At 39.0% G+C, this 26,546-nt stretch overlaps 2 protein-coding genes across 5 annotated transcripts; both read left to right on the plus strand.

Moving 5' to 3' along the window:
* Positions 1–1,457: 1,457 nt before the first annotated feature.
* Positions 1,458–15,438, plus strand: LOC109039112 (carboxylic ester hydrolase). Of its 3 annotated transcripts, none has more exons than XM_072303490.1 (12): positions 1,458–1,497; positions 2,027–2,286; positions 2,968–3,114; positions 3,951–4,095; positions 4,878–5,063; positions 6,580–6,776; positions 7,297–7,444; positions 8,208–8,398; positions 10,478–10,613; positions 11,975–12,107; positions 13,251–13,404; positions 14,920–15,438. In XM_072303490.1, exons 1-12 carry the CDS (start codon positions 1,473–1,475, stop codon positions 15,010–15,012), a joined length of 1,815 nt encoding a protein of 604 aa, XP_072159591.1. In that variant the 5' UTR covers positions 1,458–1,472; the 3' UTR covers positions 15,013–15,438. The 3 variants fall into 3 exon arrangements, with proteins under 3 accessions (XP_072159591.1, XP_072159590.1, XP_072159589.1); XM_072303489.1 differs by lacking the exon at positions 1,458–1,497 and adding an exon at positions 1,747–1,903 and having other exon boundaries at positions 13,251–13,458; XM_072303488.1 differs by lacking the exon at positions 1,458–1,497 and adding an exon at positions 1,747–1,903.
* Positions 15,439–17,315: 1,877 nt separating this feature from the next.
* On the plus strand, positions 17,316–25,745 carry LOC109039114 (tryptophan--tRNA ligase). 2 transcript variants are annotated; one of them, XR_011900346.1, is made up of 5 exons: positions 17,316–17,682; positions 19,807–19,857; positions 20,777–21,244; positions 22,485–23,519; positions 25,350–25,745. XR_011900346.1 is itself a non-coding variant. In XM_019054467.2 (4 exons), the coding sequence occupies exons 1-4, from the start codon at positions 17,626–17,628 to the stop codon at positions 23,076–23,078; spliced, it is 1,170 nt and encodes a 389-aa protein (XP_018910012.2). In that variant the 5' UTR covers positions 17,316–17,625; the 3' UTR covers positions 23,079–25,745. The 2 variants fall into 2 exon arrangements, 1 of the variants encoding a protein (XP_018910012.2); XM_019054467.2 differs by having other exon boundaries at positions 22,485–25,745.
* The last annotated feature ends 801 nt before the right edge of the window (positions 25,746–26,546 follow it).

The following is a 26,546-nucleotide window of genomic DNA, read 5'->3' on the forward strand; positions in this document are numbered from 1 at the left end:
AACTAATCTATTGTAAAGCGTGAAGCAGACGGTCCCTCATTTTGCCTTGAAAGTCTATATGAAAACAAATCATTTCATTCATATTTGAAAAAACGGATAGAGAAAATACTCTTGATATCATTATGAAGATAAAATAAACGATCAGGTACCGTTCTTTACCGCTGCACTTTATGGAATACCGTATATGTGAAGTATGCGCAGCAAGAACGTAGGCGTACCTAGGTCATATTGAATAGAGGGGCTTGGCCCCCTTACCACCGAGGGGTCAGAGGGGTATGAAAAATCCACGATATATCCATACCCCCCGATTAAGAGGGGGGTTCGGGGGCCCTCCCCAGGGAAATTTTAGTATTTTCTAAATTTATTTGGACGCATTTTGAGGCTCCCGTAACGGAGATTTTCCGTCGGTTTTGTAGGAAAATTACGTTGTTTTTACTTTCAGCACGTAATACTTTAGAATTTTGAAATTCTAACTCTATTTAGACACATTCTAAGGCATCCGTGATGAAAATTTCGAAAATATTAACTGAATGAGCACTTTGTTTTCATTTAAGACGAGGGTATTTTCCCAACCTCCAGAATTTCCTGGGGGGAGGAGCACATGCTACTATTTTCAATTCTAGTAGGGGGTAGGTCCCCCCTTCATACGCCCATGGAAGAATGAGCTGTGCACGAATTTAATTATTTCCAGATGAAAGAGTGGTAGTCCCGGAGACTTACTTGATTTACAACGCTGCAACATTTCAATCGAAATATTATTCATTTACTAAAAATCGTTACAAAATTTCTTTTCAAATTCTTCGTGAATGTACTTTTTTACGGAAACTTTCTGATTTTTTTCATGTACCTAATCCGTTAACCTGTGAATAAATAATAAAATATTTTTTTAGGGAAAAATTTGAAGCGATACAAAGAGACCAAAACCCTCTGGCTCTCGTGGTATTAAGAAATGGACGTATTTATGCGAAATGGAACTATATATTTGCAAGTGGTAAGATGGGGTGTGCTCGTTAGTTGTGGGCCATAAGAATGAATGGGAATTTAATAGCGCCAGTGACATCAACAGCAACGATCGAGATCAGGTACGACGGGGAGAATGGTGGCGGGACTCTTCACTGAAAAAAAAAATCTCGGTGTATTTACTAAGAAAAGAGTAAAATTACCAAGAATTCAGGGTTCCATTTGATCCCAGTTTTTTCTTGGTAAAATTACCATTTATGGAATTGGTAATTTTACCGAGATCTCGGTAAAATTATTGAAATTTCTCGGTAATTTTACTGGACCTTCGTAAAAACGCCAATATTTTTTAGCGACTGTGGTAGAATTACCGAGATAAAATGGCAAAGTTACCGGAAATTGATTACCAATAAAAGTGGTATTCTTACCTGAAAAAAACAGTAAAAATACCGGTTTTTAGGTAAGCTTACCAGTCTGTCTTGGTAAAATTACCAATTATTGGTAAAAAAAGTGAGATGGTAAAGGTACCAACGGACCGTGGTAAAAACGCCGATAATTTTTTTTCAGTGTTTAACTCATGAGCCCTGTCCAAAACGCTCTTGTCACATGTTCACGGCTCACGAGTTAGCGCTCAGTTTCTTTTGATTTAATGTCAAATCCCGCTTTTCCATTTTCACAAAAGGAACTATATATCCACTTTTACATTGTTTCTTATGCAGCTTCCGCAAGCACCCGCCATTTTTCCAATTCCACATAGTTCCTTTTAGCATAAATACTTCCAAATGTATATTACTGTTCCCGAACATGATTCCCAAATTTCAGTTGGTTTTTTCAAGATCAAGCAAGATATTCAATCTTCCGGTCTCAGGAACTTTGTTATCGGATGTTGAAAATAAATCGCAATCATATTTACACTGGTTGTTTGCTCAGAGTCTACTAATATTAGGTAGTACTCATTGTTCTAAAGATAAACGCATGACATCCACGTACTCAGTTTTTAATCTCTTCGCACCATCATTACATCGAGTGGTTTTATTGCAATACTTTTGAGTTTGATATATATTTGTAGATATGAAAGATCAGATTGCCAGTGCCACTTTTGATACACTCAAGAGCAGACGTGACTCTATCACGATGGGGATATCACCGTGGACAACATTTTTTCTGATTTTTGGGTGTTGTGTGTTAAGTTGTTGTGCTTTGGAAGTTTCGACTCCGAATGGGAAGATTATTGGATTTGATACGCTGAGGACGAGAGATGGAAGAGTGATCCACAGTTTCACAGGGATCCCTTTCGCAAAACCTCCCATTGGACCTCTCAGGTTCAAGGTTAGTCTCATAAGTACCACTTGCTCCTTTTTCATTTAATTTAAATACATCTCATCATTACTCATACTTACTTGTTTACCAATCGGCGCTACAATCATTCACGGGCTTTATGAAATTGTATTTTTAATTAATATTCTCCTCTATGGGCGCTCAGCGGAAATGTCCAGTAGAAAATGTCCAATTAGAATAATGTCTTACTTAAAATGTCCAATTACAAGAGTGTCCAAAAACATGTCCACGGTTAAAAATGTCCAAAAGAAAGTAATATTTTAACTGAAAAATGTCCTACAAAAAGTATGTTCCAATAGAAGATGTGTCCATTTTGTTGCAAGAAAATGTAGTTTTGGAACTTCAGTTTTCAACTTCATTCGGTTAGGTCACAAAATTCTTTCCTATTATTTAGTATTTTTTTTTTTACTTTTTTGGAATTTGTTTATGTAAGACAAATAAGAAATTGATTTTTTTTTATTGGACATTGCAGTTTATGGACATTTTGTATTGTACATTTCCACCTGTCACCCTTCTATGCTCGTCGTGTATTGGGTTGGCTCATAAATATCTTATTAGACCAAAAATTGGATTTTTTGAGCGAAATTCTTCAAATTCTCCTTGCTGAAAAGCGTTTTTTGCATAGTTATGGTTATGATCATAAAGTCTCATCCTCTGCCAATATATTTTCAGGAGCCACAACCGGTAGAGCCATGGAAAGAGCCGCTTCAGGCTACAAATGATGCCATCATGTGTCCACAAACCGATTTTGCCAACATAAGTAATTACCAACCCCTCGGCCAGGAGGACTGTCTCGTCCTCCATGTGTATTCTCCGAAGGTAAGTTCCTGAGCAAGGACAAAATTAAGCTTCTCTCATGAAATTCTTGCATTTTGAATTATTGCATTCTTGCATTATTGCATTTTTGCTTTTTGCATAAACCCAATAATGTCATTCTGAAATGATTCTGTTGGTTTGGTGAAAAATCAAGGAACATCAAAGTTAAAGATGCTTTAAACAAAAGATGAAAATTAAATTTTGGAGAGACACTAGAGTTGAAACAATATCAATTAGATTAAAGTAGATAAGATACTTTTAATCCGTCGTCTTTCTCTAAATTTTCTCCCAATAGGTTTTACAAGAGATATACAAAACAGTTGAAATACAACTAAATTCTTAGTTAAGTAGTAGATGATAAGTTTTGATCTAATATAAAGTAGATTATAATTTCATTAAGAGAATTCTCTGGTTCCAAATATAGGATATACACATCAAGTGTGACACCTGTAATTAATAAGATAATCCGTCGAACTTTCCTATATATTATTATTGTGCTTTCCTACATTAGTATGTACTTTTAGGCCTTCGGGGTAGCACCTGTACATGCTACTTCCAATTTGTGGGGATTAATAAAATAATTTTTATTAAAAAAAAGTTAAAAAAAATAAAATTTTGGATACTTTCGTCGTGATTCCAATTATACCATTCCATTCCGTATTTTATCCATATGATTAAGTTTAATCAAAAAGTTTGGTCAGTTTAGCCGAAATATATTAACCGACATTTTGTGTGTATTTTAATTCCTACATCAACGCCAAACGATTGCTTTATTTTGATGTGCATGAGATTAATTGGTTCTCCTAAAAGAAGTAAAAACATTGTTTTATACTCCATAGGTGGACAGGTCGGCGAAACTCCCGGTAATGGTCTGGATACACGGCGGTGGATTCCAGTGGGGAGCTGGCTCCGTCTACGGGCCAGAGCTACTACTGGATAAAGATGTCGTGTTGGTCACCATCAACTATAGACTGGGAACTCTAGGTAAGTGTGTGGTTGAGATTGAAGTGATAGTTTAAAATTTAAGGCAATTTATCACGCATGTGCTCGTATCGAAATTAAGGTTAGCTCGATCTCTATAAAAAAAAAAGAATTTGATCCCGAGGACTTGAAAGCGAACGGTCGGTATCGAGAGCAGAAACCACACGATGACAGCTCGTTTCGAAAAGTTCCGAACTTAGCGGAAGAAAAGAAATCGAGAAAAGGGGAAAAACTCAATTCAGCCGAAAATTTTCGGTTAACGTAAGATGATTTGACGCATACTATTCAGTTCCAAAAAAAGAGTCCTGAGGCCAACATTGCGGTGCTAAAGAAGAACGCTGTATGAACCTTCATGCGTTGCCAAATTTTCTTTGACGAAACACGAATTTTCTGCTAAACTTATAAAAAATTTTCATCTAATTTTTCACATAATTTTGCTCGCAATTTCAACTACAGTTTTTGAAAATATTAAGGAAACATATTCATAAGTTTCCTCAATAATAAACATTTCATCGAAGGAAATTTGGCAACTTTCGAATGTTTAAACGGCGTTCTTCCTTAGCATGGCAGAATAATGTAAACTTTTTCGGTATTGAAATAGTTTTTTTTTTTTTTTTTTTTTTTTTTCCTGGTCACATATTCTTGTGACTATGAAATTTGAAATAGTTACGTTATGAACTTTTATTTCTTCTTCTTTTTTTTAAAAAAACAGTTTTGTTAAGGTCTCGATTTTTACGGCTCTTCACTCGCCCTGTGGTTTAATTTTTTACTTATTTTCACCTAAGGGTTCCTGAGCACTGGCGACAACGCTATTCCCGCCAATCTTGGATTGAAGGATCAAGCCCTGGCGATTAAATGGGTTCACGACAATATCGTTAACTTCGGTGGAAATCCTGATTTAGTGACCATCTTCGGCGAGAGTGCCGGGGGTGGAGCCGTCCATCTGAATCTATTGTCACCACTCAACAAAGGTTGGTATCGTGCAGTTTATTGTTACTTTTTAAAATTAACACTGATTAAGCGCACTGATTGATTATTTGCTGATTTGTTCGCTTTTATTGTCCACGCAAAAAGAAACCTCAGTCCGCGACTTTTGTCGAGGGAGGTTTTGTAACATTGGATTTTGAATCCTCACAAAAACACTCAGTAGCGAGTTAAAGAATAAATTCCGCGTGGTGCACTCCTTTTTTGTGACGGAATGAGGTCTTGATGTTGCACGAAATTGAATTTGAAGTTGCGAAGTCCATGCATGTGTCCACTGCTTTCCTGCTGTGAATATGTAGCATATAATTCTAGATGTTTTTCTCGATTCAATTCCAAACTTCAAACCATTATTACTCCACTTTGTTGACATTTTTGGGCAGTTTTTGTCTCGTAATTTTCACAGAACACTTCTCCACTCCGGTACCACTAAACTTCGGACACATGTAGCGCAACGTGATTTTTCATAGAGTTTTCTATGTCCATTTCTCCCTTGTTTTTGGTCTCTCTCTATGAATTCTGAATTCGAACTACGAGTAAGCTGCACTTACTCGTTGGCGTTATCCGTCGGCTTTATTTTTCCTTATCTTTTTATATCATACAGTGGCGTAAGATGGACTGGGTGATATCGTTTTTCGGGATCTGGGCCTCTCTCGGCTCGACAAAACAATCTCACTTCGGTCTAAAAAGTTGTTAAAAAAAATAATATTAATAATAATAACTGTATTTTTTCAATTGCAAACTTCTAACCACCATTATACTCTGGGGTGAAGGTGATTATGTGGGATCAGGGAGATTGAAAAATAGGAAAAAGGAGGATGAATAACACACATATATGTATATAGGGAGAACCGTATAGCAGACAAGAGTGAGAATACATTGAAAGCAAGGTAACTAAGGAAACGCATTCACGGGGATTTTTTGAACACTTTTAAGTGTTTTTCGTGTCATGATTTTTGTAAAACATTTATGAATTCAGCGATTTTTTGCTGAACCAAAGGAACTGAGATATGTGCAGTGTACGTGGCAAGAAAAAACGGAAACTCTCTCAAAATTACGATAAAGATTATTTCACTCGACGTCCTTTTATAGACCCCATATTGTGTAAAATCCTGGGTGCATACAGAATTTCAACACTATCAATGTTCGCAGTGAAGTTAGCCCAATGATGATTCTAATATCGCAGAGGCCCTACAGAAAAATTCAGTTTCATCTACAAATGCCGAAAATAACACAAGGGGCTTTTGAATTGGAATCTCAGACGATGTACGTTTTAAGGTAGTTCTCCAGCCCAAGTATTCGTCCTCGGATGTCACCCGCGTCCCGCGTGTTGCATTCGCAAGAAAATGAAGGCGCTCCGCCTACAACTTCTTACTTCTCCCATTACAACTAAGATTACGAGCTCGGTGCAAAGGGTTTTTTTCTCAGTTCCAGTCACAGATGAACTAACCGTTACCTAACCGTACACAAATTGAGTCTAACCTATTTCCTTTTTCCCTGATCTAGGTCTGATTCATAGGGTAATTGCAATGAGCGGAACTGGATATGGTCCGTGGGCAATCGCACCTCCAAAGTTGGCTAAAGATAGGACAAAAGCACTGGCTGTATTGTGCAGCTGTCCCACTGAGCCCTCAAATGAACTCGCTGAATGCATGCGGAAGGTCCCAGCTGACATACTCCTAGAGATGGGCAAAAAATTCAATGTAAGAAAATGTCATTGGTTAATTCGCCCTGGTTTTTTTTTCAATATTTGGACTGGATATTTTTAAATCAGTAACTTCTGTATTGCCTCAAGCAGTCGCGCTGGTCGTGTGGTCGTGGTTTAATAGCAGAATTGTAACGCTGGTAATTTCTTATTGCAATATGTAATCATAATGATAAAATGCTGCGGTTGTTCTTGGGCAGTTTTTGATTTGTCTTGAATTTGAAATTGTAACTGAACTTATAGTTTAAGCGTCATTAGTACATGAAAGTGTTCAGTAGAAAATTAAAGCTCAGAACGCCGTATGCAATTTGGCTGTTTTCAAAATTCTATTATATTATATTCTTGGCATGAAAACACTTACTTGTGAGAATCTTGTGATTCTTCTGAGAGGAATTTTGTGAGAATCTGAAAAACTAAAACCATCGTATTCGATAAGGGACACCCTTCCATATTCTAAAAGGGTAAAAATATTTTTACATTTTCTGCTGACGCTTTTTTATGTCTCTCTCTTTTCACAGGACTGGATCGTTGGCGATCTTGTTTTCGTCCCAACCATCGAGTCCGAAACGGAAAATGCTTTCCTCCCGAAAGAATTAGATAAATTGGGATCCGAAATTCCCTACATGACAGGAATAACCTCTGGCGAGGGAGGTATTTTTGCATCAGGTAAGTAACAGCAAATTAGTTGGAAATAAGGTAGTTATCGAAGGAAAAATCCTTGGGCTATAAAGACTTAACGTCAGTTTATGTGGAACACTGAAGTTTTCAGTCTAGGTAACTGAAGTTTTCTCAGTGATACAGTACCCAACCAGGAGGCAATAAAATGTTTATTTTTGAGGAAAATTATGAATACAGTAGATATCGGTTAATACGACATTCAAGGGGTTACGGGATTTCGTCGTATTAGCCGATATGTCGTATTAACCGTTGTCGTATTAACTTATGGAGTTTCGCCGGGGAAAACGAAATCCGCCGTATTAGCCGATATGTCGTATTAACCGATGTCGTATTAACCGATATCTACTGTATATTTTCTTGAAATTTTCAGACTTTTTAGATCATATTGCAAAGAAAATTACCTGAGAAATTGGCAGAAAAATATTCAAAAATTTTCCTGAAAATTAGTGATTAGCCAGTGTAAATTTGGCAACGCCCGAAGGCTCATACGGTGCTTTTCCTTAGCACGGCAGCGTTGGCGGCATATTCTAATTTAATTACATCAAATCTTGGAGCTGCAGAGCAAAAAATTATGGCTTACTTGCAGAAATTCAAAATTTAATTTTTTTTAAAAAATCCCTGCTTAATTTTTTGCAGTTGAATCAATAATTCCAAACTTTGCAGACTGCAATTTCAAATCACAGAATTTACAAACAAAAATATCTTTAAAGGCTTAGGATTATCGATCGATATGCTTTATTTTTTATTATAGTCATATCCAGGGGAGGAAGTAGATTCGAGAAAGAACTGAAAGAAAATCCGCAGTATGTCTTATCGAAAGCACTGTTGCTGAAGTCAGACTTTCCGAGCGACAAACTTTCAAGTATAGCGGAGCAAGTTCGGAAATTTTACTTCGGGGACAAGCCTATAGATCTGGATAATACAAGTCAAGAAGTCGTCAACGTAAGTTAAATTATTTTAAAATATAACTATTATAACACTGTTTGCTAGGAATAAATGTACTGCATTTTGTAATTTGGAACTACAAATTCTGGCTCTTCTGGAAAAACACTTATGTGCACAGGGAAACTAATGGCACATACGTTGTTTTTTAACCGGGCCAGAATTTATAGTTCCAAATTGCAAAACGTAGTCCAAATAACGATCTGGTACTTTATACATACGGACGTATTCATGCCAGTGGCGTGGCGTGCTTTGCGATATATCGATCGATCTACCATTCAAACCTATGGAAAAGGATCGCAAATCAGGGTGTTCGCAAGGAACACCTTAATAATCGATTCTTCACCATAGCTTCAAATGGGGAAATATCGATAATTGCATTCACGCCTCGCCACTGATTCATGACGTAGGAGAAAGATGGGGTGTGCTCGTGAAAGCTGCATAAGAAACAATGTAAAAATGGGCGTGATTCCTTTCGAAAAAATGGAAAAAAGGGATTTTACATTAAATCAAAAGAAACTATAAGCCAAAAGAAGATATCTCATGAGCCGTGGCCGAGTGACAAGAGCGTTGTGGACAGGGCTCATAAGTTATCGACTCAAATCCGGATCATTGTCTCCGTCGTCGCTGCTGACGTCACTGCGGCGCTTTATATTCCCATTCACTCGCAGGGCCGGATTTAGGGTGTGGCCACATGGGCCGCGGCCATGGCGGAAAATTTAGGGGGCGGCAAATGTTGTATTTTTTTTTCAAATGTAGGTATCAAGAAAAAAATCGGATTCAGAAAAAAAAATCACAAACGAGAAAAGGCGAAAAAATCTCTCATTTCCTGAGAGTTAAAGTGTAATTTCTAATTTGTTCGTCTTTCGGTGATACTAGAGACAGCACCTTTCATTAGTCTAGTTGAGAGAGTTAGTCACGCAATTTGCCTTGGAGCGGCGCGGCGCGGCGCAGAGACCAATGATGACGCGGACTTGAGATTGAAAGGAGGAGCCCTCGGCGCGCCAGTCAGCATGAGACACATAGTAGCGCCTACAAGACTCCATGAATACTTCACGCATTGCGTCAAACGTATAGTGCGGTCAGCAGCGGGCGGCGTGAAACGCATAGCGCCTACAAGACTTTGGGGATACGCCACGCATTGTACCAAACACAGTGCGGTTGGCGCGGTGGCGGAAATTAAAATCATTAAACCACATTCATGTTTATTCTTTCATAATATTTTCGTTCATTTCATATAAATGGAAAGTCTCGTCCATACAGAGATAGGATTACGAAGCTTAATTTTCGCGCAAAGTTCCGTGAACTTTAGCTAGTGTTGACAAGGCTTTCACAAAAAATGTGCCCAACACGAGTAGACGCGTCTTATGCACCACTCCTCCTCCGGCACGTCCACTTGATGGTTTGTATCAATGTTTCAAAACAAATGAGAAGAGGGCGGCAAAATACAGGCGGCCCATGGGCGGCAAGTATAGGTAAATCCGGCCCTGTTCATTCGTACGGCCCTCAACTAACGAGCACACTCCTTTTCACCCGTCACCGATTCCTTTTAATCCGACAGGAGTGCATAACGGGCAAATAGATCATAAGATATTTTTCCTTCTAAAACATGTCATTGCGCGGTTTTGTGGACATCGCCAAAATCAGTACATCAATGAGTGAGAGAGTTAGTGGTTGGTTTGACTCAAGATATCGTTTAATTCAGACTTCCACTGCTAGCAGGAAAAAAAAATAATTTTCATATCAGTCAAATCGTCATTTGAAAACAAAATTAATCAAAGCAAATTAAACAGATAGCAATTATGAAATAAAAAATAAAAAATATAAAGAAGAAAAAATGATTTATTCCCCTCAGGTTAGAAACTATATCCGAGAAGATCTTTGGCTATCATTTGAAAAATGGACTCCATATTACTTTGTCAGCTCAGGGTGGGAAATTCTAAATTTTCCTTTCATTGAAACGAATTTCTTAAGGAAAATTCTATTTTACATGATAAAGTTGTGTACAATGCGAAAAAAGTTAAACATTATAGATTCGTCAACTCTTACATTTCCTTTTCTTTTTTATCACTCTTATAGATGTTCACGGATAGATGGTTTTTACATGGCGCCGTGGAATCGGCTAGAAAGCATCATGGAGATGCGTACCTTTATTTGTACGATTACCTACACAGCATTTCTTTCAATGACGTTTTCAGCGGAGGCAGAATCAAGGGTGGGTTACATTTTGATAATCAAGGAAATAGTTTTCTTTTTGGGCGCTTCTGGGTACCAGATGCGCCCTTTCCAGCCGTTCGACTCCCCCGATGTAACATGTACTATACTACATACCGTTTTGCCTTATGGGTAATGACGCCATTCTGGTACACCCGGGAAAATTTTATTTTTTTCTGCATCTGATATTCGTAAAAGTTTTCGTGAAATGTTTTGCTTTTAAGCATAACAATCTCGCACGGACGTATTACCTGGTTAAACTATTTTGGGGCTTCGTTATGCTTAAATGCCTCATATTCGAGGTTGTAGTTTCAGATTGATTCGAAAAAATCACGAACAGTCACGTGATCTCTTCATTTTAGTGACGTATTACTGTGCTATTTTGTGATTGGTTCATTTTCTCGGCGCAGCATCGTCAAGCGTCAGCTGTTTGCGGCTCTGGGTTGAAGGTTTAAGGTTGCCGGCCAGGTTGGCCTAGTGGTTAGCGCGTCTGACTCTAGGTCAATAGGTCCCGGGTTCGAATCCCGGTGGTGGCGACAAATTCTCATGGAACTGACGAGTGGATCTGTAAGCAGAATTCGCTCGGCCTTAATCCGTGAAAATTTGTAAGCCCGAGCATGGATGTCTACCAAACTCCCTGATGTCTTCGGACAATAAATAGTGCCTATAGATGGCTGTAGATTCCTAAAGGAATAGAAGCCACTAAACTCTCAATAAAAAAAAAAAAAAAAAGGTTTAAGGTTATGTCAGAGAGAATAGAAAGTTAGAGGCCCGACTCGATGCTAGGTAATTGAAACAGATGCGATCGCAGCGCGCTCGCTGGCAACGTACGCAACTACTATTTTCTATTGTTTTCCAGAGACTAGCGGCGGGTATGTTGCTGCCGGACCACCTTCACGTAGGCAATTTGTTATACATCGTCCGTCCGCAATACTCTCGCTTGGCCGTATGAAAACGTTCCTCGCATGCGCAGTGTTAAAAAAGCGCCCTCCAACGCTTTGGCGTTGGAACTGCTTGTTTGTCTTTTCCTCATCCCCAAAAACAGTTAAACTGCCTTTTTGTAAAAATACCCAGAAGCCAACACTCAGAACAACTCTTATAACTGGATAGGTTTTTTCACAGAGCTACAATCGTTTTGTTTGCCAGTTTTTAACATCGCGATTCAAAATGTTTAAAAAACATTTATCTGAGTAGTGTTTAATTTTTTGCATTTAGTTCCCTCTTTCTCCGGTCGAAATATCCCTTTTTCCGTGTCTTCTCCGCTCCCCCCCCCCCCCTCTCTCTCTCTTTTGATTTTTTGCAATTCGAGTTACCGCATATTTTCTCTATTTTCATATAGTGTATATTCATTTCTATTTACAGGTGTATCACATGCAGATGATTTACTCGATATTTTCCCACTTACTATGTACTTTCCGGAAAGAAAATATACGGAAGCTGATATCAAAGTTTCAAGAAAAACTCTTGATATAGTAACGGATTTTGCCAAAAATGGGTGAGTTCCCTATAGCAAGTTGCTTCAACATATAATTCATTGTGAAGGATAGTTTCATTTTGCCTTTTGTAAAAGCAACCTAAATCCATTTGCTAAGTTTTGGCACGCGTCTGGGAATAATTTCTTAGATTTGTATGTGGGTGTTTAATTTTGCTGAACAAAATTTCACAAAATACTGTATTAAATTTAGACGCTGAAAATATGCCTATGCTGACCTCCAAAGCTGAACGAAATCTTTAAGAGGTGAAACAAATTTTTGCAAAACTAGTCTTGTTAATTCCTTTGACTCCCTCAAACGCCACCAAATGAGTTTTTACTCTCCACGCAATGGAATTCTTCCACGCATCAGATATTTGCAATTTAGGTAATTTATCTTGATTGAAATTTCTTGAGAAACACGATGTTGTCATACTGGTTTTCTTTGAAACAAACTCACAATCTAAAAAAAAATCTCAAAGTTGAGGCCGAAATGACGGGGATCCCCCTCTCTACGTCGTGAGTTCACCTCTTTATCTCTTCAAACTCTTCATGTACACTGCACAGATAGAAAGCAAACATACTAACAGGGTTGCCACTTTCTTCAATGACTCTAAGGCTGGAACTACGATGAGTTTGCTAATTTGTCCGTCCCCTCTCTGGGACAAGAGAGTTTGACAAGATATAGAGGTGTGCTCTAATTATAGCGTGAGGGATCCCCTTTATTACGACCTCACACTGGTGAAAAAAACACATTGGATCTAGAGTCCAGACTCTTGAAAACATTGACAAGAAAAAGGATTCTTGATTCAATCAGATTTAAGCTTAAATCAAAACGAAATCCGCTTAATTTAAGAGGCTTGGTTCTTGATTTAAGCTTAAATCTGATTGAATCAAGAGTATTTTTCTTGTCGATGTTTTTAAGAGTCTGGACTCTAGATCCAATGTGTTTTTTTCCAGTGCAACTTTGAGAGCTTTTTTGAGCTTGAGAATACCAGCGATACCATCAAGTTTCTTGTAAAAAATTGCGCAAGACATGATATTTAAATCGCAAATCCCTGACGCTCGCAAGAACTCCATCTCAGCTTCGATATTTTCAATATAATTGCAATTTTGGAATTTCATCTGAGTCAACTCTTATCCGTTTTTCTTTGTCCGGCCCTTTAGGAAACTGACCGGTATCGGCTCGAAGTTGCAGCCAGTAAAACGGACGGCGAAGATGCATCAATACCTACACATCACAGCAGAGCCGGCAGTGAAAGAGGATCTATATTCGAAAAGATTGGAGTTCTGGCAGTCATTGATAGACGCTCAATCAGAGGTAACTACGTCATCACAGCAAACGCGGGACGAATTCTGACCTCAAGATCATTAAGTAAGCACTGGAAAAAAACACGTTGGATCTAGAGTCCAGAGTCTTGAAAACATCGACAAGAAAAAATACTCTTGATTCAATCGGATTTTTGCTTGAATCAAAACGAAATCCACTTACATTAAGAGGCTTGGCTCTTCATTTAAGCTAGATTCTGATTGAATCAAGAGTACTTTTTCTTGTCGATGTTTTTAAGAGTCTGGACTCTAGATCCAATTTGTTTTTTCTCAGTGAGGTTTATCATCTCTGTATGTAGTACACGGAGTATTAAAAAAAAAAAAAAAAAAAAAAAAAAAAAAATTGCCTCTATCAGGGTTCATACCAATAGTCATTTTAAGCTCTCAGACAGAGGAGTACTCTGGGATCCGTGCAGGAGTTAAGATGTTAAGCGTCTTTTCAGCGCGCTGTATTTCGAAAACTACTCGTCAAATTTTCATTTTTTTAAAATCTTGTTAAAAGCTATTATAGTTGTTCAGAAGTTTCATTCACAATTTCTGTCGTTTAAAGCACAAATTTACAGGTATCTGCGGAAATTTCAAAAATTAAAACTTTATGAAATTTTTGTAGATAATTACTCACCTTCATACTAAACCAATCAAGCTGCGTCGTCTCATGGACGCTAAAATGAACTGTCTCAAGAGATGATGCACTCAGCAAAAGCGCAAGCCCCCATTGGTGGGTACCCTGACCTCCCCTCCCTCTTTCTCACCTCTCAAACTGCACTTTCATATTAATAAAATCTTCATAGCATCCCTGTCTTCAATCTACCGGTCATTTGCATCACTCATCAAAGAATATATGCATAACAGGGCTCACGTCATAATGTACATGTCGCAGGCAAATAGTAAAATTAGGCATTTTGTCAAATGCCTAGGCAAATAGTCAAATATTCTAACTTAGATTGAAATTCTGCTTCTTTTCCTAATTTTTGACAAAATAATTAATTTCTCCTGTAAGACAAAATTCTCAGTAAAAATTTGCATCGCACAATAGTATTTTAAACCGTTTTTAGCTCCTGCACAGACACTTTTCTGGAAATTTTCAGTATGTCATAAAATACAGAATTTTTAGGATTTCATCATTTAAAAATATGAGAGGCAAATAAAGAGGAAGAGACAAGAAGAATTCGTAGGTTTGATGAGTTATTTTTCCAAAAAATATTGAAAACTTGCGAGCTCCTCGCCATAAATTCAAAAAATTGTATAGACCGTCAAAATTTAACTATCTGCCTAGGCATTTGACAAAATGCCTGATTTCACTATTCGCCTGCGACATACATAGTTCCGTTTGGCAGAAATACATCCTTTTCTTTACCTCCAAAACATGTCAATTCGCGGAATTGGCGGATATTACCAAAATCATTATCATTTCAAAAATGACCTCCATCTTAGATTATCAGCTCAAAGTGGGAAAATCGAACTTTTCCTTTCATAAAACCGTGGCTTTTTCGAATTTTGTCCACAGGACACCACAGTGAATGCCGCCTGGAACACTCTGCCCAATATGCTGCTGTGGCTCATTTCAATCTCTGTCTGTCTGCTGTGTTACTGTCTGTAAGTGCAGCAATTACTGTCTGTAAGCGCTGCAGTGGCGGCCGGTAGAGAAGTCCGTCTCTATTTTCTCTCGGGCACTGGGCGGGAGGGTTGCATAGTGAAACACGGCATGTGTTTCTGACATTTTCTGGAGCACTCTCGAATTACCTATACGCAACGCACAAGTGAAAGAAAGCCCCCTCTACATCCTCGATAAACTTTCTTCAACTCCATGGGCTTTTTTATGTAATATAAACGCTGGAATTGGTACCCATGAAAACAGCATTGAAAAATCTGACAAGTTGAAGATTCGATTGGCTTTCTTTTGCATTAGACCCTGTAGGCTTCATTGTAATTTTTGCAAAATCATCGACTGCTGTTTTTATTTTATACTGTAAAAATGGATGAAAACCCACACAATATTGAATAAAGACTTTTATATTAGTATTTACATTTGTCTCATTATTTCATCATTCTTTACACAGCATCTCGGAGCTTTTACCAAATTGGACGTCTTTCTGCCAAACGGAACTATGTGCATTAAGACATGAGCCCTGAGACTCGTAAGAATATGCATAAGAGGACTCACGTCCTAATGCACATAGTTTCGTTTGTCAGAAATATGTTCAATTGATAAAGGACCATATCATTCGGAATGGCATGTACGATTTTAGGAAAATTCATCCTCTGAGGACATTTGTAATTTTACTGAATTAATCCCCTTACATGAATCGTTCATGCTTTTTTATTAAATTTAGACTCCATCCAGTGGTCAATATCAATCCAATTAATCAATATATAATTCTTCGTATAACTGTATTGCTTGCTGCACTCCACTTTTGGATTTCTCTTGCTCGTTGAAATATCATTGGCGGATCTAGGAAATTGGCAACATTGTCTTTTCCCCATTTAAATCTATGGAAATGTATCGAATCTTGGAGGAGTCAGGTGCTCCGACAAGAATCGATTATTCAGCAAGGGTTTAAATGGAGGAATACCGGTGTTGCCAAATTGCTGGATCCGGCTCTGCGCAATATATAGTGGTATTAATTTTTCAGACGTAAAGTGAATTACAATCAGGATTACCATCCCAGCTTACACGAAATAAAACACGATTTTGTTCTATAAAAAATTTTCCTTGTGTTATTTCTTGAAACCGGTAAAGATAGATAAGATGACGAAATTGGCGTTCCGGGAAAATGGCCTTACTGTTATGTTAGAAACCGAATCATAGTCTTTTAACTGCACGAAAAATTTTAATTCCGATGAAAGGTAGGTGAATCTAGAAAATTCACCAACGAGACCACTTTCTGGGAACAACCTGATGATGGGAATAACCACTCGAATAAAGGCACTTTGTTTCTTAAATAATTCATAACTTTTCTCTTAAAACGTTCAACTTTTCTATAAAAATGCCGGTAGATATTGCCACTGGAATTAGATAAATTAACGTTTACCATATTAGGCAGCCCGCAGCAGCCACTGCCACCCGTCCCACAGTGGATTGAGTCAATAGGGGAGGTCGGACAAAATTTGGAAACTTTAAACGCTTATAACTCCGTTTATACAGATTTTTAAGGTTCTAAAAGTGATTTCATTGGTTTCCTCATGAAGTTATCTCCAAGAAGCACCCCTTAAAATTTAAAATATGACGAAATAAAAGCCCGATTACTCTGATTGGCTCGATCCACTGTGCGTCATCCTCCACTTTTTAGGGGAAGTTTTTTTGGATTGACTCCATCACCAATTAAGAATTGTGGGCCAACAACGTTTACAAAGCAAATCTTCAATTTGCCACCATTGTAAGACGGTGATGAATAGAGACTTGCGATTTGAACGAAAATTCTGAATTTTCCATGTTTTTTTTTAAAATGAAGTATCACAAACGGGGGGGGGGGGGGGGCTCTACTTGGAAACGCATAAGGTCCGTACTTCCTTCCAAGTTGGTTTCTCCATAATCTTTGGGGGCCTCAAAAGTAGTTTTTTCTAACTTACGGGCCAAATTTTAAGTCTTTGTATCAATCGGTTCGAAAATAATTACACTGGTGGTGCCGGACTCCTGGATCACCCTGTATATGTTAGCCATCTGTTTTTAAACAGATGAAACTATCGAAATTTTTATTTCCGTAGTAGCTATGAATCTCTGAGATCCTTTTCATTGGATGGTCATTACCGAACTGGCCGGACAACGCGTGACACACCGGCCGAAGTTGGTTTTGGTGACCCACATCCACGCTAGCTGCGTTGCTCATTCTTTCCTCAAAAAAAAAAAAAAAAAAAAAAAAAAAAAGTAGGGAGTCTTCCAGAAAATGTGCAGTGTCAAAGTATCTGTTTGAGTTGGATAGAAGCGAAAAAAAAGTAAGCGAAACGACTGAACGAGTTATATTTTTGGCTAACGACTAGATGATTCATAGAGTGTTACTCGGGCAATGCTTACATTGAGATAATTTCTGTCGCCTCCATGAAACTGATTGAATATTCATCATCTGATTACCGATTCTCTTACGTATTGAATCCTGCCTCATGATTAACACTATACTTTGTTGCGTTCAAAAGCCTGAGAGGTTAGATTCGATATCAGTGTGGCAAAAAAGGGTCCTGTATTTACTCATCTGTGATTTGTTATTACTTCATTACAATGTTGTCCATCACAAAAGTGTTAATTGCGATTTTGATTTCATTCATGTTCTTGCGGGTAAGTAATCTATTTGTAGTAAATTGGATTCTCAGTCACACTTAGATAAGAAAAATGTGATATGTCATATCAGATAAATTCCGAATAAAAAGGCATTTTCTTAAAAATTCTTGATATGGCAATAACTACGTCAATAATGGAGAATTTGCATGCACATTTTCTATCGCATCATTTGAAAGTGCTCAAAGAGCTGATTTCACAGTATCATTTATAATTTTTTTCTGATATGGGAAAAAGTATAACAAAAGATTTAAAAGTGAGAAAATGCACCGCCGGTAACGTCATCTGGCGGCATTTCCCATCTAAACACATGTATTTTAGCAGATTAGATCATTTTGTCATATCTTCTCCAATAATTGTTCAATTCATGAAGCAAAGGTATCATTGTATTCAGCCACTTAGAAGTTTCCACTTAAACACGAAATTCATCAAATTTCAGACACCTGCAAATTCTCTATTGATGTTAAGAACTTTTTCAATGAATATTGGATTATAACTCCAAAACAATTATGGTGATGGAAATCATAAGTCATTTTTCCCACAGATCCCCTTTCTTCTACAGGGTGTCTCACGAAAAACGAGCCACCTTGAATATCTGCCGAACGCGTCGGAATTTCGAAAAACGGTAAAAGACGTGTTCGTTTATATCGAGGGGGACACCTTTTGGCGTATTCGACATTTTCCCAAACCGCGTGAGGGGCGCGGGGCGGGGGGTGCCCCACCCTTAAGTCGAACTTTTCAAATGGCACCCCTACTTTTTTATTTCAGAAATCAATTCTACGCAAAAAAAGAAGCCACCCTGTCCAAACCGAATGTAAATCGGACAATTTTTCAGTGATTGACAGAGTTTGAAACATTTTTTTCATGCTCTTTTCAAAAATTTCCCACGCCCGATGGAATTGCTGTATCAAACCAAACTCTCCGCCAAAAAAATTCTTAAACATTGCACTTTCGATAAAAAAATAAAAAAAATCTGCTGCACTCGAAATCTGGAGCACGCGGAGCCCTTCTTTTGCGACATTAAAATTCGTTATACCGAACATTTCCGAGGGGCGCTCATCGGGAGGGAGTAGTAAGTTTTAGACAAGAATTATTAATCTTTTTTATGAAGCAAAAGAAACCGTGTCCATGAAGAAGCAGATAAGTAGAAAAACAAATGGATTAGCTTTTTGGGGGGGGGGGGGGGGTCAATGACTTGAGCCGGACCTTGATACTTCTGAGGACGCTATTTTTCCGCGGTGCGTTGATTTTCTACTTAACTGCTTCTTCATGGACACGGTTTCTTATGCTTCATAAAAAAGATTAATAATTCTTGTCTAAAACTTACTACTCCCTCCCGATGAGCGCCCCTCGGAAATGTTCGGTATAACGAATTTTAATGTCGCAAAAGAAGGGCTCCGCGTGCTCCAGATTTCGAGTGCAGCAGATTTTTTTTATTTTTTTATCGAAAGTGCAATGTTTAAGAATTTTTTTGGCGGAGAGTTTGGTTTGATACAGCAATTCCATCGGGCGTGGGAAATTTTTGAAAAGACCATGAAAAAAATGTTTCAACTCTGTCAATCACTGAAAAATTGTCCGATTTACATTCGGTTTGGACAGGGTGGCTTCTTTTTTTGCGTAGAATTGATTTCTGAAATAAAAAAGTAGGGGTGCCATTTGAAAAGTTCGACTTAAGGGTGGGGCACCCCCCGCCCCGCGCCCCTCCCGCGGTTTGGGAAAATGTCGAATACGCCAAAAGGTGTCCCCCTCGATATAAACGAACACGTCTTTTACCGTTTTTCGAAATTCCGACGCGTTCGGCAGATATTCAAGGTGGCTCGTTTTTCGTGAGACACCCTGTATAGTCGAGCCTAATTTCAGAGTTGGGTGACATTTTGCAAAATTACTACATTGTTTCTGACTCATCCAAAGAAATGCGTATATTTGCATAGAGAAATTAATGACGTAAGTTTAACGCTGTTACTAAAACGAACCATGCAAGAAAAGTATGTGTATAGTTCCTGGTTGCAGAGTGTTGTCACTCATTATTCGAACTATTTCATGAGATTAGTTTACCAATATCTGGCTCATAAAAAAAATGATTTAGGACATTTTCAGTATATCGAAATCTTGTTCCTGTTTTAGGTTGATTCGCAGCGGCCTTTAGCAACATGGCTGACTGAAGATGGCAAACTGGTAAGGAACTTGATTGAATTATTATATGAAAAAATATATCTTCTTCTTGGTTTAAATTAAATGGAAAGGGCCAAAATTCAAACTACTTCTTCTGAGAAGTCTGATTTTTTAGTCTGAAAATAAAGCGGGGCTCCATAATGCAAGTCTGAGTTTTATTTATTTTATTCGGTGTAAAATCCACTTCTAAAGGTCAGGGCCGGATTAAGGGAATGGCCACATGGGCCGCGGCCCATGGCGGCAAAATGTAGAGAGCGGCAAATTTTGCAATTGTTCTGAATGTAGGTATCAAAAAAAGAGAGAAAAAAATCGGATTCTGAAAATAAATTACAAACGAGAAAAGGCGACAAAATCTCTCAATTCCTGAGAGTAAAAGTACAGTAATTTTTAATTTTGTCGTCTTTCGGTGATACAAGAGACGACCTCTTTAATTAATCGAGTTAAGAGAGAAACCAAACAAGCAATTTGACCCGGAACAGAGCGGCGCGGCGGTCGGCATAAAACGCATAGCGCCTACAAGACTGCATGAATACTTCACGCATTGCGCCAAACAGTGTGGTCAGTAGCGGTCGGCGTGAAACGCATAGCGCCTACAAGACTGCTTGAATACTTTACGCATTGCGCCGATACGATGCGGTCGGCGCGGCGCGATGGAAGTTAAAATTTTTAACCACATTTATGTTTGTTCTTTCATAATTTTTTCGTTCGTTTTTTATAAGTGGAAGGCCTTGTCCAAATAGGGATGGGTTTACGGAACTGAACTCTTGTTAGTGTTGACAGGGTTTTCACAAAAAATGTGCCCAACACGAGTAAACGCGTCTCATAAACCCTTCCCCCACCGGCACGTTCATTTGATGGTTTTTATAGATAGTATTCGACAGATCACTCAGCTTTATTCTAATTCAAATTTTATTTCCCACAGCCTAGATACAAAGACGGAAAGCCCATCGGACCCAGCGTGGCACAGCCCGTCGTGTTCAGCGCCGCACAGCCGTCCGGTGGCGGCCTGACTATCGGCAACTACCTCGGGGCCCTGCGTCACTGGGCGAAACTCCAAAAGGACTACGACTGCATATTCTGCATCGCCGATCTCCACGCCATCACCAAGCACCAGGAGCCTGCGGAGCTCCGCAAGGCGACCCTGGACACCCTGGCCATCTACCTCGCCAGCGGGATCACCCCGAGGAAAAGCACTATCTTCCTGCAGTCCCAGGTACCGGAGCACGCCCAACTCGCGTGGGTTCTCAACAACTACGCTTATGTCGGGGAGCTGAACCGGATGACGCAGTTTAAGGAAAAATCTTTGAACCACGGGGAGACCATCACCGCAGGCTTGTTTGAATATCCGGTTCTCATGGCTGCTGACATCCTCCTGTATCAGGCCAATAAGGTAAGTCTAGAGACGAAGAGACCCTCCACTGCGAGCTGATTGTTGAAATTGATAGACAAAGCTATAGATGAAGAAGGCATAGGGAGTATGGAGCGATCCTATTGGTTGAAACTAGAGTCCCTTTATACTGAGAGTAAGACAATGCGAATCAATTTCTGATTGGTTCCCGTATGTTATAGGCTTCCACAGTGTCACAAACGGGAATAAAGATTACATTCTCACCAATTGCAAATATTATGAACTGGAATGAACCGGGGAATGGGGGGTATGGTAAGGAACAAATGGCATGAGAGAGGGAACGGAGACAGGAATTTGGGAATGAATTGCTCGAAGATTACAAAAACGTCCGATTTGTGTAATCTTTATTCCCGTTTGTGACATCCATGAGCCGCGTTGTCCTAACTCTCTCTATAAAGGGACTCTAAATGAAACGGGTGGTTCTTATAGACTGAGGGGGTTGATGATGGACTAACTCTAGGGTCTCTTGTGGGTCGCTGTTAGTCAGTCTATTACCTACCTCTTATGTCCATTGTCACAATCCGCTTCCTCCAATAGGATTCCTCAGTATACATGCGTCAGACATGAATAGACAGATATGAATAGAATTTAACTCATATGAGTAGAATTTTTCCGACCCGTTTTCGCCAACTTCTATGACTAGAGATTTCAACTCACATGAATTCAGCGTTGTATCTACCGTGTTCGATATCTCAGAAACTAGTCACCGCATCAAAAAAATCATACGAACAAAATGTTTTTATTTTTCAAATTTACATTTTTAGTCGATGTCTCCTGGTCAGGTACAGCACTTCTGAAAAATAAAAAAAAATTGAATTCATACGAGTTGAACTTTTCTACTCTCATGAGTAGAATATTCTAGTGATATGAGTAGAATTTCTTCTCATATCATATGAGTAGGATTTCTACTCATATAAGTAGGGAGTTCTACTCATGCCCTGAATAAAATGGTATGCTGTTCTAGCACCTACGATGTCAAAAATGTGTCTGGTGATCCTGCCTGAGATGCTGCCTTGATTGCCCACGCAGTTAAATTTGCATTCACAGGATGTAAAATTAACTGCGGGGGCAGTAAAGGCAGCATCTTGGGATCACCAGACACATTTTTGACATCCTAGATGCTGAAACAGCATATTGTTTTTTTCAGTGTGTGAGTTGGCGAATTCTGAATGGCCTACTCGTCATTTTTAGCAGGGGAGCGCTTACGTTGTTCATTTTCCAGGTTCCCGTGGGCTTGGACCAGAAACAACACCTGGAGCTGTGTCGTGACATCGCGAAACGCTTCAACTTGGCGTACGACACCGACTTGTTCCAGATCCCGGAACCACTGGTCCCCGCAGGTACCGAGGGCAGCCGCGTGATGTCCCTTCTCAACGCCACGAAGAAGATGTCCAAATCGGACCCCAACCCCAACAACGCCATCTTCCTCCTGGACGACCCCGCGGTGGCAGCCAAGAAGATCAAAGGGGCCGTAACGGACTCCGACAATCCACCCGTGGTCCGCTTCGACGTCGTAAAAAAACCAGGTATCTCTAACCTCATCCAGATCGTCGCCGGTATCACCGATTCCACAATCTCGGAGGTGGAGGAGATGACCAAGGGATTCAACTACGGGCGTTTCAAGTCTCAAGCCGCGGAGGACGTTCTCTATTGGTTGCAGAATTTTCAGGAGGATTATCGACGCTATAGGGAGAATATAACGTATTTGCAGGAGATCCTCCAGGAGGGAAGGGAGTTCGCTCATAAGAAGGCGCAAAAAACCTTGTACCAGGTTTTTGAGAAAGTCGGGTTCATTACTACGCATGTGGTGTTCTAGATGCACTGAAAAAAAATCTCGGTGTATTTACTAAGAAAAGGGTAAAATTACCAAGAATTCAGGGTTCTATTTGATCCCAGTTTTTTCTTGGTAAAATTACCATTTATGGAATTGGTAATTTTACTGGACCCCGGTTAAAACGCCAATATTTGTTATCGACTGTGGAAGAATTACCGAGATAAAATGGCAAAGTTACTGGGAATTGATTGCCAATAAAAGTGGTATTCTTACCTGAGAAAAATAGTAAAAATATGGGTTTTTAGGTAAGCTTACCTGTCTGTCTTAGTAAAATTACTAATAATTGGTAAAAAAAGTGAGATGAAAAAGGTACCAACGTACCTTGGTAAAAACGCCGGGAATTTTGTTTCAGTGTGTATAGTTACGACCGTGCTCAGGAACGCCGTACGAACATTCGAATGGTGCCAAATTCCCCTCAATCAAGTACGTATTTTTCAAATATGGTACTAATATTTTTTCTCGGGAGTTTTGGGCATTTTAAATTAAATTGCGGTTAAAATTCTCTGCGAAATCGTTAGTAAAATACTCACAAGTTTCCCAAAAATTGTGTGTTTTATCAAAGGGAAAGTTGCAGCCTTTGAAGGCACATGTGACGTTTCTCTGTTACACGGTAGAGGACATACAGAAAAAATAGTTCTATTAACAGGGCTCCTGTACTTTCTTTACTACAGACACAGAAGTGTCTGTTATGAGGACAGAGTGCTCTGTACTCACGACCGGAGTTCTGTTCTCACGACAGAAAAGTTCTGTAAGTATAACAAAGAAAGTTTAGGAGCCTTGTTAATAAAAAGTTCTGTCATCAGGAAAGACTATTTTTTTGTGTGTGACTATGATATATCAGGCAATTTGATAGTGGGTGACACCAGACATCACTTTATACATTCGAATTCATGTAAAACAATCGATATTCGGACCACATTTGGCAGACAGGAAATTTTTTTCTTGGCTCATGCAGAAAATCTCCCATCTACCTACAGGTAAATTAATGACACCTATGTTTCTCATCGCAATATGTAGTATATTTATGGAGTGTAGGTTAAGTGTAGGCTGCCTCATGGAGAATCGAGTATTTGGCCAGATTTCAACCAAAATTAGCCTGGTTGGCAAGTTTCTCCTCATGTCTCATTTTTCTAACAGAATGTTAACAAATATTCGTACTTGAATTTTTATGATTTTGTTCTTCGTTATTAACGGGAAATTTACGAGAAGTCTCGAGGCGGTAAATTGTTCAATTTTCTGGTGATAAAATAAAACCTAAGTGATAGAATTAGACAACGCGAAATCCAGCTAGACGAATTCTGGTAAAATTCGGCCACAACCAAGACGGGGCAATTTTAAGCGCTCAGCCGATAGGCAGCGCTTTTTGATTTCGACTTGCCTCTGAGTACTAGTATACTAGTGCTAATGCGTTTAAATGTGCGCACCAGCTCATCGATGTGTAGGCTTTTTGGGGGGGGGGGGTCCATTTTTAAAATAAATAAAGCTGTGAAAACTGTATTTTATGCTTTTAACGTAATGCGCAGGTAGTTTCGATCGTTTGTCTATAAGAAAATTTCTGAGCGGTAGAGTAATTCTTATCGAAATTGATCGTTGAACTCAAATGAACCCTAAAAAAAACGCGCCTGATGAGCTCAACGGTGAGCTCATTTTCGGGAAACAAAAATACGCGTTTACGGTTTCCTTGGTAACCTTTGTTTGCTATCAGCTGATGTTTTATTTCCATTTCCCAGCCAAGTCGACGGAGTTTATACGTCCTTTCTTCACTAAATGCATTTAATAACACCTGAGCGCTTTTCTAATACGACAGTATTAGAACTTTCCCGCTTGTTTTGCACTTATTCGGTCTGTGGACTTTCAACTTAGGAAACGGTTGAGAAAGTATCTTAGATTTCCTTCAAAATGACGATTATGCAACAGATCATACAAATAATGTCATACCAATCGCATAGTTTTCCAATTGAAGGGGCTTTATTTTGCATCGAAAGTTCTTTCATCGAAGCGACCGCAGATATTCACTTCTCCCTCGCGTGGTAAGGAAAACAAACGCTAGCAAGGTAATTGCTTTTATCTTATTCATTTTTTTTAGCGTGTTGAGGTAGAATCTAGGGTGATTGTTTTGATCACTGATTATTATTAAGTAACATTATGCAATGTAATCAATTTCCCTTACCCAACCAAAAATCTCAAACAATCTAATTAAACTCATTTCCTGAATTTTTTGACTGGGTATTTCAATATGACTTTTGTCTACAGGGCAGGGTATCTATTTATTAAACCCGTCTTTTACCGTTCATGAATCTGGGCCGCCGATTTCATACCCAGCACAAAATGCACGCTGATCTATGACTGCCGCGGGTATATTTTTTTCCAGTATTCTTTGCACCGATCATTGTACACAAATGGAACGTCTACTTCTAGACACCAGTTGCCTCTCGGCCTTCCTGGTGAGAGGAAAATGTAGTTTATAAGTGTATTTGCGTCAATACCTTGTATTAATACATGCTGAAAATTTAGTAGGCATTATGTGTATTTCATGGTTTATGTGTACATGCCACCCACGAGAAATACGTTGCGTAGCTCCATAGTTCAAGAGTGTAAACTTAGATGCTCTGGGGCCAATAAATTTCATGCAGTAGTTTACTTCATTTATCCAGTTTTATTTTTTTCACTTTTTTCTCCAGTTACCCCTGTTTCCAGTATGTGAAACGATGGCCTTTGGCCATGGTTTTACATACCATGAATTAATTATCTCTTGGATTGGTCTTCATCGACCAATGAAATAAATAATGTGGTTTGGACCAACTCTCCTGGACCCGACGTTTCCATGCAGTCCTGGAAAAATCACTTAACCTCAATTGAATCAGTGAGAACAAAAACGCACCAACTCGGTAACTCGAAAATGCTCAAATCCCATTAAAGACAGTTAATTTACATGAAGATCGTTGAAGTTAGTGCAACTGTTCCAACTTGGACCTTTAAAGTGTCCATAAGTACTTGTCTTTCGGAGGCAAAAATCGTTTTCTTAAAGTACCTTCTTCACCTATTGTGTAGTTTTGTGTGTCTTAATTATTTTCATTTTTCCGAGTTGGCGTGTTTTCGTTTTGATTCAATTAACAGCCGATGCAAATCTGAGATTTTTTCAGCATAGCATTATCCGCATGGGACCGAATCGGGATCGTGTGGTTTTACAATGATGGATTTGCCTCTTACAGTATTACCCTGCCAACAAAAAAGCTTTACTCCGCGTTTCACCAGGAGTCCTAAGAATTCTGAAGCTATATGGAGGATAAGGCTCTCTAAAATAGTGGTTGTGCTCCTCTGCCAATAGCGCAGCGGAGACTACGCCCATAATTGTGATAATAACTCTCCGACCTTTATATGGTTAGTGTCGCCAAATCTTCCTCTAAAGGCTCTAGAAACTGCAGTGTGCGTGACTGACGTGTTAAGGAA

The sequence above is a fragment of the Bemisia tabaci genome, chromosome 8 (genome assembly GCF_918797505.1).
Source record: "Bemisia tabaci chromosome 8, PGI_BMITA_v3".
NCBI lineage: Eukaryota > Metazoa > Arthropoda > Insecta > Hemiptera > Aleyrodidae > Bemisia > Bemisia tabaci.

What these genes read in the sequence shown, in the direction of transcription:
- LOC109039114 (XM_019054467.2), top strand. Translation starts at nt 17,626, where the DNA reads ATGTTGTCCATCACAAAAGTGTTAATTGCGATTTTGATTTCATTCATG. An exon ending in TTTCATTCATGTTCTTGCGG is followed by an intron (nt 17,683 to 19,806) that starts GTAAGTAATCTA and finishes TTCCTGTTTTAG; the next exon opens with GTTGATTCGCAGCGGCCTTT. An exon ending in TCCTGTATCAGGCCAATAAG is followed by an intron (nt 21,245 to 22,484) that starts GTAAGTCTAGAG and finishes TTCATTTTCCAG; the next exon opens with GTTCCCGTGGGCTTGGACCA.
- LOC109039112 (XM_072303488.1), top strand. Translation starts at nt 1,762, where the DNA reads ATGATTCCCAAATTTCAGTTGGTTTTTTCAAGATCAAGCAAGATATTC. An exon ending in AGATGGGCAAAAAATTCAAT is followed by an intron (nt 6,777 to 7,296) that starts GTAAGAAAATGT and finishes CTCTTTTCACAG; the next exon opens with GACTGGATCGTTGGCGATCT. An exon ending in CAGCGGAGGCAGAATCAAGG is followed by an intron (nt 10,614 to 11,974) that starts GTGGGTTACATT and finishes TTCTATTTACAG; the next exon opens with GTGTATCACATGCAGATGAT.